The sequence below is a fragment of the Thamnophis elegans genome, chromosome 3, assembly GCF_009769535.1.
Source record: "Thamnophis elegans isolate rThaEle1 chromosome 3, rThaEle1.pri, whole genome shotgun sequence".
NCBI classification, from domain to species: domain Eukaryota; kingdom Metazoa; phylum Chordata; class Lepidosauria; order Squamata; family Colubridae; genus Thamnophis; species Thamnophis elegans.
In genome coordinates, this window is record NC_045543.1 from 75,749,755 (window position 1) to 75,767,012 (window position 17,258).

The following is a 17,258-nucleotide window of genomic DNA, read 5'->3' on the forward strand; positions in this document are numbered from 1 at the left end:
TTAACCACACAGTGACACCTCCTGGGCAGGGTGATATTGCTGTTAAAAAAAGCAGAAAGGTTCCCAATGAAAAACAAATGCTGGTAATCCATACATCTGAGAATAAAAATGACTAGTTCTATTTGTCTGTCTGTCTGTCTATCAATCTATCTATCATCTATCTATCTGAAATGTCAAAAAAATAAAAGTGAAGGAGAGGAGAAAGGAGAGGAAAAGGAGTGAGGGAAAAGCAGAGGAAGAATTGGAGGGAATGCAAGAGTAGGAGAGAGGGGAGGAAAGGGAAGAAGAGGGGAAGGGTAGAGGAGAGGAAGGGGAAGGAGAGGAGGGAAAGGAGAGGAGGAAGGAAGGAAGAAGAAGTAGGATTGTTGTAAAATAAGATGGGTTTATGGGATGGTAAGAAAGCAACGTCAATTATATTGTCAACTGTAGGGGAGAAAAATTGTTACAAATACATATTATTAATAACAGTTATGAGATTATATAATTGTGAATGTATATATGAGAAATAAAAATTTATAAAAAAATAAAATAAAAAATAAAAGTGTACCTATGTTTGGAAGGAACCCATAGACAATTCTATTATAGAAATAATCAAAGAAATTAATTAAATAATTCCTGATTTCTTTATCTTATGTTAGGAAATAAACATAGCATGTTCTCTCTTGATTTTTCCTCACAACAATGGATCTGAAATGTTTGTGGTGAATTATTTATTTTTAACAAATCTGTTGTTTCCTCCTAAATTGTATGCCTCCTGTTTGAGCAGACTCCATGAGGCCTAGCAAAGAGGATATCTGTCTGATACCTAGGAAGTAGGGTACCTCCTTCACTCAAACTTTGACTGGGTAACTCCAAAAATGCTGACATTTGGTCATGAGATAGTATTTTTAAAAAGAATGAAGATTGCCCTTGCCAAGCAGAAAGCATTTGTCCAAACATCCTCTCAGCTTGCCTATGTGTGTTTTGGGGAATTATTGTTAGTGTTCAATTAACAATAATTGTGCTTCTGATTAACTTCATTGACAACCACTGTGCAAAGCTTAGAACTCTTTACTCAGTACAAATATCCAGGAAATTCTGACTTTTTAAAAATACATGGCTGTTATCTGAGCAGGATGATTTAGTTTCCTTGAACATAGCCAAATTGTATTGCCTGTGAAATTAGGCACATTGTGACTGCTCACAGATGAGCCCATCACCAATTGCAACATTCTTGTTTTGGGTTTTTATTCTTATATTATTTTGAATATGTTTTATTTTTCAACTCTGAACTTGGGTATAATAAGATATCTAGGCCTTAATTAAATGGTGACAGGTTTGATGTAGGATAAATTTCACCTGCATTAGGTGAAACTGGCAAATATATTTGACAATTAAGGATCTGCATTTGCTGACAATATCATTATGAGCCCCAAGTGAAGCCATTCACTCACAAGGTATTAAACTATATTCTATAATGTATATTCTCACATATTCTAGAATATGGCCATTTTGCTTAGGCTTTTTATTGTTTTGTAATTGTAATGTTAGTTTTGTATTAAATATATATTCTCCCTCTCTATGTCTGATGGATTTACTTTGTATCCCAGCTGCCCTTAAAACTCTTCCCCCACTTTATAGAAAGAGCTGACAAATTGTGAAAAAAATAAGAATGGAGGCAAAATTAAAACACATCAACCAGAAAAATTGCTGCTGATTCTTCCTAATAGAAAAGCCTGACTTTCTTTATTTCTCATTTCTCCTTGTTGATAACAATGACCTTGAAAGAGAGTAATTACAGGTGAAAGTACTTTTGCTTTCTGGCTATTCTTGGATAGTCCCTTTGTCTCCCAACAAAGGGACTGCCTTTGTTTAGGGCACGAATTTGGCAACTTTAAGACCTGTGGACTTCATCTCTCAAATGACCCAGGCAACAAATTTGGAATAAAGATAAGAAGAGACTTTTTTGAAGCTTCTTTCTTTGAAGGAAGAAATTCTTTTACAACTTCGCAAAAGCTCCAGAAAAGCCTTTTTATTATTAAAATTCAGGCAACATGTTTCCAAGATGCTATGGCAGAGATGGTATTCAGCCGGTTCTCTCCAGTTTGGGTGAACCGGTAGGGGTGGCTGCGGGAGGCTCCACCCCACCCACCTCATCGTAATGCGCAAGCACTGACATGGCACATGCGCTCACATTTGCGAACCAGTAATGAAGGTAAGTGAATCCTACCGCTGTACTACGGGTAGGTCTTGCAAAGAGCTAATCAACACCTTAAAAACGGTGGACATGCCTTTTTAAATCTAAACCACATGGGTTGCATGTCGACCAAAAGCATCAGAGTGTCAATCACTTTTTTGTGCCTGCCATTTTGATGTTGCTGACCACTCCTATAGACACACCAGTTTTGATGTCTCTCAGATTGAGAGCGCAGAATAAAATACCAAATGTTACTTAAGGCAAGTAGAAGTAATACTGATTTGAATGATGATTAGAGGGCTGGAGGCTAAACCATGTGAAGAATGGTTGCAGAAACTGGGAAGGTCTGTCTAACAAAGAGAAGGACCAGGGGTGACATGACAGCAATCTTCCAATATTTGGGATGTTGTCACAGAGAAGAGGAGGTTGACCTGTTCTCCGAAGTACTTGAAGGCAAGATAGGAAGCAACAGATGGAAATTTATCAAAAAGAAATCCAACCTAGAATTAAGAAGAAATTTCCTAACAGAACAATTAATCAGTGGAACTGCGGGCTTCCAGAAGTTGTAGGTGCTCCAACACTGAATATTTTAAGAAGAAATTGAACAGCCATTTGTCTGGAATGATATAGAATCTCCTGTTTGAGCATAAAGTTGGACTAAAAGACCTCCAAGGTCTTGTCTAACTGCTATTTTGTTATTGTAAATATTCCTATATAAGTCCCAACACTTTTCCCTCTGTTCTCCTTTTGTTTTTAGCCAGAGGAAACTAGACTCCTATTCACCAACTCTCTTCTTTCTTTTGATCCCTTTTTCTTTTTCCAGAAGCGGCTAATCCAGTTTACATCACATACTGAAACAGCATACAAAAATAGGTAGCTTATTACAGTATTTCTTTTCTATCTGATGCATTGATTATGATAGGTACAGAAAGAACACCCTGGTGTCCTTAGGTCAAATTTGTATCTAATCTGCTACAAGTTAAGCAAATGCTTCTCTCATTACAAACCACTGAAAACAGGCCATAGTGCAGGCAAACTCGGGCTGTGGGATGGGATTGTACACATGTGTGCAAGCAGACACGTGGGCAAAGCCCATGCTGAGGAGGGTGTTGTGTGGAGAAGTAGCTCTGCTCCTCAGTCATATCCTCCCCTGCAGCACCAGCACACACCTGTCTTTCTTCCAGGACACATCTGCCTTTCTGCTGGCTCAGATTGGCTTTATGCAGTCTCTTGGTTCCCAGCCCTGGTGACTTTAGGTGTCTTGCCCAACTGGTTTTCTTAATAAAGGATACCACTCCAAATTCTAAAACATGCCAGTAGGAATGTTTTTAATCAGGCCCTGGAGGGCAGGTGGAAGGTTGGAAAAAAATCCAGCAGCACTAGTAATTTATTCCAGCTTAGTGGAAGCCAGAAAAGTAACAGACAGACAGGCAGACAGATGGATAGATGGACGGATGAACGGAAAGACGGATGAGTGGGCGGGCAAATAGATGGGTGGGTGAGTAGGTCAATGGATAGACAGATAGAGATAGATGGAGGATACATAGATGGAAGAGCCAAATGTGGCACAGTGGTTAAATGCAGCATTGCAGGCTACTTCAGCTGACTGCAGTTCAGCAGTTCGGCTGTTCAAATCCCACCAGGCTCAAGGTTGACTTAGCCTTCCATCCTTCCAAGGTGGGTAAAATGAGGACCCAGATTGTTGTTGGGGGCAATATGCTGACTCTGTAAACCGCTTAGAGAGGGCTGAAAGCCCTATGAAGCGGTATATAAGTCTAACTATTGCTATTGCTATTGAAGATAGACAGACAGACAGATAGACGGATAGATGGATGGATATATAGATAATGGATGGACGGACAGATAAAGACAGACTGATATGTGCACTATGCACGGTTGTGTCAGCGGTGTGACTGGCTCTCCTAAGAGCCCTCGTCTTCAGTTCCAAAGGCAGCCGGCAGGCGTCGCTCTTGCCAACGCCAAGCGACCGCTCCGCAGCTCACCGGGAACGTCCCCTCGGCGTCTTGTGAGCGCGCAAATCGTTGAAGGGACATTTTTTTTTCCAGAGAGGAAGTGCGGGAAGCGGGAGGAAAACGGGAGAGGGAGCCCGACTCGCTGCAGATGCCGAAGCGGGCGAGGCGGCGGCGGCGGCGTCTCCGATGGGGAGCTCGTTCGGCAGGAAAGCCCGCCGCTCCCCGCCTCCCTTGCCGGCCCTATAGCCTCGGCCGACTCGCTCGAGCCAAGCGGCTCCAGGCGCCCCGACCAGAAGCCGCCTCCGTCGCCCGCCGCTTGCGGCCGCCAGCTTCTCCCACCACCCGCTCCCCGAGGCAGCACCCATGGCTGCTCCGCCCGGCCAGCTTCTGCAGTGCAGCGTCCGGCTGCTTCGCCTCAACGAGGAGCAGCTCCGGGAAGGGCTGCAGGTCGCTCAGCCTGCCCAGGGAGCCCTCCGCCTGCAGCTCTGCACGCGGGACGACGGAGGCGCCGAGGTGGCCGTGACAGACGGTTAAGTAGAGCCAAGCGGCGCCGGCAGGTGTGGCCGGCCGGGGAAAGGGCGGGAGGGACGGGGACGGAGCGTGCCGGAGGGGGCTTCCTTGGTCCGAGAAGAGAAGGGAGAAGAAGCTACGCGGAAAGTTTCCCGCTCTCGGCAGCCTTTTGGGGAGCCGCCGCTTGACTCGCTCGCTGGTCCCGAGGAGCCTCTCCTCCTTTCTTAGGCTTGGATCCTAAAATGGCTCGGAGGGGCGGGGGGAGCTCGGGAGACTGCTAAGCAGCAGAAGCAGAAGCAGCACCAGCTGGGGCTTCTTTGTCCCGGCTATGCCCGGCTCCGGTTTGGGATTGCGGCGGCTCCTGCTGTTGCTTTTGCTTGAGCGCGATGGGGAAAAGGGGGTCTGGCCGGTTGGGGGGATGCGGGCGAGAGCGATTTGCGGGAGGTGATGGCGGGGAACTCGCATGTGCGGGGTTTTCGGATTCCCTCCCCCCCCCGCCCCCATAGAGCTCTGGGCTGATCGTGGAAACCGGTCCGAGGGTCCCTCTGCGTGGAAACCCTCACTCTCATCCGTAAAGAGTCTGTATTTTCACCAAAGGTGCTTCCCGACCCCAAGAGGCAACTTGGACTTTTCCTGGTTTTTCATTGAAGACATTTCGCTTCTCATCCAAAAAGCTTCTTCGACCCTGGATGGATGGTGGGAAAGTTTCTTCACCATCCAAAGACGCTTCTGGGATGAAGTTTCCTCACCATCCAGCTGGAGCCGAAGGAGCTTCTGGGATGAGAAACAAAACCTCTTCAAAGAAAAACAGAGTCCAGTTGCCTCTTGGGGAAAAAAAGTACCTTTGGGATAACCATGACTTGGATGGCTGAGAATATCCGTAGACATCTGTATTTTTGTTTGTTTCACGCGAGAATGTGTAGACCGAGAGATGCCGGAACACACCTTGGTTGTGGCAGACATTCTTGAAAGTTTTTATTTTTTATTTTTATTATTCTAGATTTGTAAAAAAGTTGCCGGGAGTTTCCTAAGAACTTTGTTGTGTTGTGTATACTCGGACTTCCCAACTATTCTCCCCCCCCCCCCCACTTTGTGAAGTAAAATAAATAGTATAGCACAAAACAAAAGAGGATGGGATGATGACTTGCTTTGTCCAATCTGTGATCCTTTTCATCTCTTATCTTGTTTTCCCCTCTGTTAATTGGTTCTGTGGTAATTGCCTTGCTTTGATTATTATGAGGAAGGCAGCATCAATGGGAGTCAGGCAGCATGCTAGTTTGATTTATAAATAAACAGATACAATATGGAGGAGTACTTTGTAGCTCTTCTTAATCCCATGGTTGCTGCCATAGAATTGTTGCAACTTCTCAGCTCTTAGATGTGTATCCTTTTTAAATGAACTGAAAAAAATAAACCATAGCAGGTTTTATTTTTTCTTTGTATTGCAGATTTTCGAGAGTTGAACCTTTACATGTAAAGTTCTAGGAAGCAAATTGAGCTGCTGACTTAAACTCTGATGAGTTTGAACTTTCATTGAGTTGTGTTCAGATTAGACACCAACTCCTAATCAAGCTTTGAAATGTAAAAATTGTTTATGAAAGGCATGGCAGTTGTTTAGGTCAGACTTGCATCTAATTGTCATGTCTCATAACTATTTGGTTATATCTAGGGGTGGGTTCCTATTGGTTCGGATCAGTTCGGCTGGACCAATAGTAGCTTGGCGGTCTGGGTCGCTGGAACCAGCAACCTGCCACGCCCCAAACTGGCTCTTCCAGCAGTGCCGTAGGTGTCACCATCTTGTTTTTTGCTTCTGCACATGCGCAGTGCAATTTTAGTAGTACTGCGCATGCACACACATCAAGCATGCATGTGCCTGCAGTGCGTCCCTGAGTGAACCAGCAGTAGTCTCTGCTGGAACCCACCCCTGGATATGCCTATTCCAATAGTAAGCAAATGGAACAACCAGCCAGAGAGGTCATCCACATGTTCCCAAACCATGCCAATTATTCTTTAAGGACATGTCCTCATGACGTTCCTTCTTCTCATCCAAAACCCACAGCTGAGGCTACCTAACTTTGTAGTTATCTGATCCAGGGTTAAAGTGTTTCCCATCTTCTGCTGACACAGACTGCACAATTACACACAATTTGTGGTGCTTCAGCAGCTACCATAGAAGCATTGACCACAGCTAGAATTGATCCAATTTGCTGCTCTTAGCTGCTGCAAGCAGATCCTTTACCTCCAGTTCCTAGGAACTTCCTTCCATGGCCATTTTCGATTGGGAAACAGGAATGATCAGTGCCAGATATTGATGGAATCATAGGTCTGGAAAGGACTTCAGTGGTCTATTAATCCAACCAGACTCTTATCTATACAGATTTAGCAGTCTAACATGAGTCAGCTAGACATATACTTAAAAAATGTTCTGGCTGATATGTAGCCTGCAGTGGTACTGAATAAGCAGGGTCATCCTCTATCCATCATTGGCTAATAGTTCCCAGTCACCTGTTTTAGGGCAGAGAGAGATAGAGATAAGCAAGAGAGAGGGAGAAAGCATGAGAGAGCAAATGGAAAAGCTGTGAAAGAAGAAGTGAGAAGGAAGAACCATGGCGAAAGTGAAGCATGTGCGTGGGGAAAAGTGACATAAAGATCAGCAAGAAACAAAAATGGGAGAGGATAAATACAAGTAGTCCTCAACTTACAACAGCTTGTTTAGTTCAGTTACCATGGCACTGAAGCATGTGACTTATGAGCATTTTTCACAGTTATGACCTTTGCAGCATCCCTATGATCATGTGATCAAAATTCAAATGCTTGGCAATTGGCTCATATTTATGACAATTGCAGTGTCATGTCATCACCTTTTGTGATCTTCTGACAAGCAAAGTCAATGGGGAATCCAGATGCACTTGATAACCAGGTTACTAACTTATCAACTGCAGTGACTCACAATAAGTGTAGCAAGAAAGGTCATAAAATGGGGCTTAACGTAACATTTAACAAATGTCTCACTTAACAACATAAATTTTGAACTCTATTGTGGTCATATGTTGAGGACTATACATTGTACATTGATACCAAGGAGTCACTATATCCATTTTTATTGTACTGTATTAAAACTCATTGGACGTGACCTGTTATTTCATGGGGTTTCAACCAGTGGTGGGTTGCAGGAGGTATGCCCCGGTATGGGCATATCGGAGCCTGCCCGGAGCACCAGGTAGTGTTCTGGTGTGGTGCTCTGGAGGGCCCACCCACGCTCCTTATCTTTAAACACTTTGGCGCTTCTGAGTACGTACATGGCACTTATAGCATCTGCATGATACTCCGCCGAGCAGCTGGAGCATCGTGGAGCCTTGCGGAGGTGTTGCTGGATGGTAAGACGCATGCACGCACTGCACATGTGTACGTGCGCGCTGTGCACATTCATGTGGAGGACACCGGGCCCCATTGCAACTGTACCAGTTGCAACGGGATCCGGAACTCATCACTGGTTTCAACCCTCTATTGGGAATCAACCTCACTGTCCTGCATACTTTAAGGTGCATTAACCAATTGGAGTCATAAGTTGTCTGTAAGAGAATCCATAGATAATATGTGGGTTGGGTAAGGTCTGCAGTGTTTTGATCTCTAAGTCAGTGATGATTTTCCAGGAAACCACGAGAGGTGAAATGTCTCCATCTACTCTTGTGAATCAGATTCAGCCAGATGAATATACTTAAGAATACAGTTCTGGGCTTAGTTTTCTGTTGGAACTTACCTCCTACCCAGTCCAGTTCATCCCAAGGCATTACAACAAGCACATATAATATTTTTCCTGCTAGTAAGAAACCACCTACTGCTTTCCTTAACGTTCCCCACATTGAGGACAGGATCACCCTCATTGGCCTTGTGATTAAGGCATAACAGAGAATAGAACAAATTATGCTGCAGACTTTGTGCCACCTGGAGGAAAGTTAAAACTGCCTATCTGGAGGTGGCCATGCTTCTCCAGGCTCTGTTGAGGATATCCATTTGTCTCTGAAGCAGAAAGTAATATGAAGAATATACGAATAATACAAACATGTTGCCCACATGTTGCTATATTTTTTATTTAGTATGTGCTACCTGAGGGGACAATAGCTGAATCAATTTCCTAGGCAAGCTGTTCCTGCAATTTCTTTAAAAATCTTCATTTTTTTCCTGTAATGTATGTGGTTTTTCCCCACTGTGGTCTGCAATTGGCTGAAGATTAGTAGAAATGAGATCGGGCTCTCACATTAGCAGATGAGAAGCCTAGATTTGCTTTCTCCATGGTGTTTGCAAGAGATATATATATCCCATTTACCTCTAGGGTTAGCTCAAGCATTATGAACACCAAATCAATAAAGTGAACTAACATGTAACCAAATTATGGTGTCCATAATTTCTTAGGCTGACCCTGAAACCAGAGAGGATACACCTCCTGCAAACGCTAGGAGTGCTCTTAAAAGGCTTCAGGCAGAGGTAGTCCACAACCTATGACCACAATTGATCCCAAAATTTCTGTTGTTTAGTGAGTTATGCCCCATTTCGCCACTTTCCTTGCCATGGTTGCTAGATGAATCACTGCAATTGTTAAGTTAGTGACATGGCTGTTAAGTGAACCTGGCTTCCCCATTGAATTGCAGAAATCCTGCAACGGTCATAAGTGTGAAAAATGGTCATAAGTCACTTTTTTTCAATGATGATGTAATTATGAACAGTCACCAAAGAAACTGTTGTAAATCGAGGACTTACACAATACACAAATCTATAAGGACTGAATTATAGGTTCAGTTTATGGGTTCCCTGCTTCAGATTGAAATCCAAAGAGGTGCCTTGGAGCATGTAAGTCCAAAGGTAATACCTATTTGCTGTTCTTTAAAGCAGCAGGGCCCTTTCCTGAGATACCACTGTTGTCATCTATAGCTGCCTCACAATTGTGGGGAAAGACAAGTGCTGTATGGACTCCAAAAACACCTGTTTGAATTGAAATCAGAATACTGTATCTTCTTTCTTGTTACCTTTGTCTACTTAGTTCAGTGTTTCTCAACCTTGGGAACTTGAAGATGTCCGGACTTCAACTCCCAGAATTCCCCAGCCAGCGAATGCTGGCTGGGGAATTCTGGGAGTTGAAGTCCGGACATCTTCAAGTTCCCAAGGTTGAGAAACACTGACTTAGTTGATCCAGAAGTAAATTAGAGATGCCTCCAGTCAGCCAGATGTCCGTATTGCTGTACAGTATATTTTATTTCAAATCCTCAAGTGATACAATTATATTAATTTTCTAATGTTATTGTTGCCTTTGCTCTTCAGTAAAATAAGTTAGCAGCAAAATATGAACCTGGGTAATGAGGAAGACAGTTACATCTGAATGGTACAGGAAAGCCCGAATGGTTTACTTTAAGGGAGAAGTGAATTTGTGGCCAGTACAGTCTTCCTCTCCAATTTTCTTGCCCTATAAGAATCATGTTAGATAGAATGGGCTGCTGTTATGCAAACATTTCAAAAGCTTTTCTTTAAAAAAAAATCTATAAATACCACATTGGATCTAAAAAAATATTTATAGAAGTTGAAACTTTTTTTTAAGGAAATGGGGGAATGTTATCCATTTTAATTTGTCTTTATGTATTTTTATTATTATTAATTATGGGGATTTATCAGCATAAACAAACATCTGCTCTCTCTGAATCTCATCCCCAAAGAAGATCCTTCTTGACATATTGAAAATATAAAAATGATGCAAAGTTTTACTCATGTCATATTTAAAAATGCAGTGAACAGATTAATGTTCTACTGCCTACTGAAATAGCAGTATAGAATGATGTATATTCTATGCCTTTACAGGTAGTTTTCAATTTACAACCAATCATTTAGTGACTTTTCAAAGTTACAATGGGACTGAAAAATTTGACTTACGTCTGCTTTTCACACTTATGACCATTGCAGCATCCCTGTGGTCACATGATCAAAATTCAGATGCTTGGCAACTGAGTCATATTTATGATGGTTGCAGTGTCCAAGGTTCATGTGATAAGCAAAATGGGGAAGCCAGATTGACTTTACAAATGTGTTACTAACTTAACAACTGTGGTGATTCATTTAACACCTGTGACAAGAAAGGTTGTAAAATGGGACAAAACTCACTTAACAACTCTCTTCTTAGCAACATAAATTTTGGGTTTAATTGTGGTTGTAAATCAAAGACTACCAACATTAATTCCAAGTGGATATGTGGTCTTTGGAAAGCTGTTTACAAATGATAGCAGCTTGTACTAATTACATGTTGAATAAACAGGGTATAAATTCCACAATTTATAAATAAATTTATAAATAAATATTTTCAATGGGGTTATAAAATTAAATATTGGAATAATACTTTGAATAGCAATAAATAAAAACACCGATGCAACATCTGCTGTTTATTGATGTAGTGATGAACTAGTTGAGTTTATTTTATAAATCTTAAGTCACCTGCATATATTTTTTCAGACAAGTTTATGTGGCCTACAGGAATTGTTTCTCCTTTAGCTCTTACTTCTGGAACTAATGACTAATGACTTTTTCCAACTGTCAGTCCAGCCGACTTTTTTCAGTCAGTAACAATCTCAATTTTGGATTAATCCTGAAGAGCACATAGCAAGTACTGGTCAAAATACAGACTCTGGATGCCATTAAACAAAATTTCAAAAGAATACACAAGAAACATGATCTATATCCAGTTCTCATATGTCATATACCCAAAGGGACCTCCAGTAAAATTTTGGTTTTACGAATAGAAAAATACTTCTGAAAATGGCTGAAAGATATCCTGGCCAGACAATATTATAGAAAATCTCCATACTTACATACATGATGTCCCAATATTTTACTGCAGCTCTTAACCAGTGCTGGAGAGATAGGCATCACACACATAGACAAACATATTCATGTACTTGAGGATAAGGTAAAGGTAAAGGTTCCCCTCGCACATATGTGCTGGTCATTCCTAATTCTAGGAGGCAGTGCTCATCTCTGTTTCAAAGTTGAAGAGCCAACATGGACTCCGTGGTCTCCATGGTCATGTGGCCAGCATGACTAAATGTCAAAGGCACAGGGAAGGCTATTACCTTCCCACCAAAGGTGGTTCCTATTTTTCTACTTGCATTTTTACATGTTTTTGAGCTGCTAGGGTGACAGAAGCTGGGAGAAGTAACGGGAGCTCACTCCATTACATGGTGCTAGGGATTCGAACCACCAAACTGCCGACCCTTCTGATCGACAAGCTCAATGTCTTAGCCACTGAGCCACCACATCCCTTTTACTTGAAGATAAGCCCATCCACAAATAAGCTAACCCCCAACAAAACTCACAAAAATACCACAAAAATACACTGCCCAGAAATAAGCTGACCTCAAAATCCCGTGAAAGCTTAGTATGAAGGTATGAAAATGTAAAACATGTTGCCCTCTCTTCCCCCAAGGTTCCTGTAGTATTATTACTTTTACTTACTGATTTGCCTAAAGCCATCCTTGAGTATTTGCCTGAGTTGAGTACTGAAAAAAATGTCCCGGGCACAGATCCAGTATATTAGCCACTGAACCATGTCGCTAGAAAATAATGAAACCGAATGCAGCTGGGATATAGGCCATCTTCTGTTTGCTGTGCACTAAGTATGCAGTTCACAGATGCTGACAAGAATGATATAATCTCTGTGTATCTTAGAAAACTAATGCCAAATTTTCTATAGCTTTTGGGAAAAAGATTGCTGCTATTGTGTGTCAGTGAATAGAGAACACGGGGAACCCTTCAGGACGGTGATGTGTTTCACAAAAGTAAAATAGAGCCCTGCCTTCTCTCCTGAATCCATAGAGGTTGTGAGGTTTAAAAAAACAAAAACAAATGAAGACTTACTTTTAAATGTTTGTTAGAAAAAGGAGATGCTGATTGAGAAAGTTCTGTGACCCATAAAAGCCAGAAGAATGCGATTCAAGTATAATTTGGACTCTTTGTACATCTGTATTGCAAAATACGTTTGGGGTCCTTATTGAAGGAGTCCCTTTTTGGGCAAATATGTTGCACCTATTTTTATTTGTTTAGTTCAGAGGTCTTCAAACTTGGCAACTTTAAGTCTTGTGGATTTCAATTCCCAGAATTCTCCAGCCAGCATAGCTTGTCAGGTTTGGGGACCCCTGGACTAGTTAGTGGGTAATTTTTACTTTTCTTTCCCTCTGACATTTTTTCTATGCTGCATCTGAAACTCCCCCCCCCAACTTTTCTATTTCAGCATTCAGATTATGAGATTTGCTGCTCAGATCAAACGGCTATAGTCACAAGGAATGTTTGCTAGCAAGATAATGGCTTTTGTGTTGTTGCTGTTTTTGTGCTGTTGCTGCTGTTATAAATGGATTTTGCCAGCAGAGATGAAGGGACCACAAACTGGGTTTGTAGCCGATCATGGTATTGGCTCAAAAGCCAGTAATCCAGAGGCTTGATTGCCTGACATAACATTGGCTAAATCGGAGTCTTCCAATCCACACCACTGGTTTTTCAACGTTTCTCACGCTGAGAAATCATTCTGCTCCAAAAGTCCAATAAGAACCTCCTCATGTCTCCTGTTGAGTCTCTGTTTGTTGTAAAAGATGGAAGGATATTTGTTTCGTGGTCCATTCTTTTCATCTTGGTGTAAATCAAGTCAATTTACCCTGTGTGGAATATACCCTTTTACAGAATGTAAACATCCTTTGAACATCCTTGGAGCTGGGATGATGACTTGCTGGAAAAGACAAGCTGTCTTCGGGGGGGGGGGGGGGGATTGTCTGCTATTTCTGATATTCTAACTGAAGAACTGTACTGTTCCCCAGGAAACAACTCCAAAACACACACATGCAGAAAGAAATCTGTTACAGGGTCTGTAGAATATTATGTTTCTCAGATTGTCACGGAGAGCCGTGCAGTTACAGACGGAGGTCTTTTAGCAGTCAACCACAATGAGCATGGAGAAATAGATGAATAAAACTTCAGCCCATACTTTACAGTAGGCTGATTTAATAGAGCGTTCTCCTGAAGCCCTGAATATCTTTAATGTCTCATGGAGTCATTACTACCTTGTTCTCACTGCTAGCAGCAGACTTCTACATCAAAGTTTATAGTCTGTGAAAATGCTTCACTTTGGGATGTTTAGCAGATAGAATGAATGAATAATTAGTCTCTTTGTTAAATGAAATCCAACTCCTATTGATTTAAGAAAGCTAGAAATGATAGTATTAAATGGGTGCATTTGTTTTTCTTCTTTTTTTTATTACATCTTATTTCCCTATCTTGTACTCAGAGTAGTCAAGCAATAGATTAACCTCTCCAGTTTTAACTTCACAAAAGTCACCTGGGGAGGAGGAGAAGATCACTTTCCCTCAAGTGACATCGCAGTCTGCCTGACATCTACATCAATCAATCAATCAATCAATCAATCAATCAATGTTCATCAGTAATTCTCCAGGATAAATAACCTCTCTCACTGTCTCCCTCTTCTGCAGGTTTCTTTCATTGTTTAAAAAATGAAATGTTTTCAGAAAGATAAAAAATCTGCCCCTACTAGCTGACTTTTCTAGGAGATATTAAAGCAAATGAAGTATCTTATTACCAGGAACACATAATCTTTTGAATTTTTTTAAAGTCTACATCTTCTGGGTTTGGTAGTGTAATAAATACCCACAGAGATATTACTATTGTTTCTCACTTTTTTAAAGCATTATATTTTAATAATCATCTTCAGAGACATTAATTTCTCCATAGACATATGAATTATTTATATAATAAATAAATTATTATATGAATAATATAAGGGGCTGTGTTCATTTTTGTTGGTCTTCCCAAAGATGCATTTTCAGGAGGCAACTGGACTTCCTGGTTTTCTTTGAAGACATTTCTTCTCTCATCCAAGAAGCTTCTTCAGCTCTGGCTGGATGGTGGGGAATCATCATCATCTCACTGATGATGGTTCTTTAGTCAGAGCTGAAGAAGCTTCTTGGATGAGAGAAGAAATGTCTTCAAAGAAAAACCAGAAAGTCCAGTTGCCTCTTGAAAAAGCACCTTTGGGAAAACCCTGACCCGGATGACTGAGAATCTCCATAGACCTTTGTTGGTCTGTTAACAAGAAAGAGCCTTCAAGTTCTATGTTCTAATTATGACTTGACCCACCATGGTTCTGGGGTACATATCAGGACATATTTGCCTTTCAATAATAGGATTTTATAGTTCTTTTATTCATTACCCGTATTCTATGGATTAATATACAGACATTGATTGGATGTTCTGGTATTCACTCATTATTAATTTCATTGTCACCGCATGTTGAGAATTTTCCAGTAGTCTTTTTGTCAGCACCTTCCTTATCATGGGCAGTCATGATAATGGAGGAGCTCATCAGTTTTCATAATATTCTTTGTCTCCCTCTCCCTTTCTGGTTTAAAGCCATTTTAGTAACAATCCCAAAGGTCTTGCCAGATATATTTCTTCTCTAATGAGCAATCATCTGTGCCTAATGTCCCTCTTATATTGGTAATGTGGACCATATTCCAGGAATCCATGTCTTTCCTAAAGGAAATCTTGGGGGGGGGTGGAAGTTTGAATTCACAAATAGCAATCTTTCTAAGAAGTTGAAAAGTAAAATAGAGTGGTAATGTCAGAACTTCTTATTGTTATCTTCAGAGAAGTACCATATTTTTTGTAGTATAAGATGCACTCCCCCCCCTAAAAGAGGGAAAAAAGTTGGGTGCATTTTATATACTGAATGTAGCCCCGAAGGCTGGCCCCACCCTTTGGCCATTTTTGGCCTCTGAGCATTGCATTTTAGACCTGTTCCAGGCTGCAGGGATTGCCACAGACCATCACCGCCTCTGTGCCTTGCATTTTTGGCGTCTGTGCCTCATGTTTATGGCCTCTGTGCCTCACGTTTTCAGACTTGGAATGCTGTGTTTCAGACCGGTTCAAGGCTGTGGGGATCGCCAGAGCACATTGCTGCCTCCGCGCATCATATTTTCAGCCTCTGCGCATCATGTTTTTGGGCAGTTCTACGTGGCAGGGATCGCCGCCACCAATTTTTGTGATTTTGTAACTATTTTAAATCCTTTAAAAATAATATTTATCATATACTGTGTTAGGAAGGTTTAGGAAGCATATATATCTTTAAAATGAAGTAAATAAAATAAGCTTTGTATCATAAAATTTAAAAGATTTGTCTCCTATTATCCATCTGGGTAGTCTGATAATAAAGTAATCAGTGAAGGTAAATGCAACACGCTCTCAATAGGCATTCTTCCAGAGTAAGATCAGTCTTACCTGCAAAAGCGAATAGCTCAGTTACCTGTGTATTTGCTATCCTGAGACTCAACATAACATCTGAGTTAATTATATTGGATTAATGTAGATAATTACAGAATTATTCTAAATTTCCTTAATGAGTGAAATAAGAGAACCTTGTATACATCTGCATTTGAATTAAACTAGTACTTTTGCTTTAGCTTTGCCTGAAATAAACTGGAATTACTCAGCTGCACAGTTTGGATGTATTTGACATCAGTGGCTATATAAATCAAAATAACAGCTAAGGCAATATCTGTTCTATGTGGCCTGTAATATCTCACCCTTTTGACTAAGATTGTGTAGTATCAAAGTAAAATATGAAAATCCACAGGACTTTTGTCGTTCTATTAAAATTGTTCATTTTGAAAATACATATGAACGAACTGGAGAAGTTATAAATAAATATTTTTCAAGTAAAAAAAAATCTGACCATTTTGGCAGATTTCCAAAAAAAAGTAGAGTTTTAATTTCAAATCCCACCAAACTGTAAAAGGAAAGTTATGCACAACTTGTTCTTCAAGATTCTTGCATTTAGGGCTTGATTGCATGTATATTTTTGTACTTTATACTGAAAAAAAGCAGTTGGAAAATATTTGAGGAAATCCACTTTATATCTTTCTGTATAGCTGTGCATACTTTTATAATGATTGTTATCTGCTTTAGGAAGCCTCCCATATATTTACAAAATATATTAATGCTTGCTTATTCATTAGCAGTCAGCAGCAATTTTAGTATCTACGGTTTGCAGCAATAGTAAAAAAATCTGTTAAAGATGGTAGAAGTCTAAAGACAGTTTTAAGAAGTAGTATGCTTTAAAATCTAGCAGAACATGGAAAAAGGGACAGTTTGCTGTCAAAGAGTATGCTAGTGTCTTTGCCTTGAAGCACATGTCAGATGGATTATTCATTCATCCATAAGACAAGGATGTATTTTTGTCCCAAAGTTCCTTTGTTTCTTTTGATAATATCAATTTATCTGATAAGGGCTTAATTTTAAAATAAAGTTTTTATGATGATAAAAACATTATAATTGTGGTGTTTCTCGCAGCAAGAATTAGTCAGTAGAGAGGTTCTCCTTGACCCCAATTTCTATTCTATCCATTTTTGAACCACATTTAGTACATAACACTTTTCCCACTTACACCCAACAAAATAACAAATGTTTCCCTGGCAATATCTTTTTTTTTCTTCAGAGTCTCCATGATGTTGCTTTTGTCTCTTTCCCAGGCTGGTGAGTGAAATGCTCTTAAAGGGTAGCTG

At 40.7% G+C, this 17,258-nt stretch overlaps 1 protein-coding gene across 1 annotated transcript in view; it reads left to right on the top strand.

Annotated features, from left to right (window-relative positions):
* Positions 1-4,225: 4,225 nt before the first annotated feature.
* The window catches only part of LOC116505353 (histone-arginine methyltransferase CARM1-like), a 54,181-nt gene continuing 41,148 nt past the window's right edge, over positions 4,226-17,258 (top strand). The window contains exon 1 of the mRNA XM_032212536.1: positions 4,226-4,678. Coding sequence (XP_032068427.1) covers positions 4,513-4,678 — 166 coding nt within the window. The 5' untranslated portion in view covers positions 4,226-4,512. The remainder of the gene's footprint in view (positions 4,679-17,258) is intronic.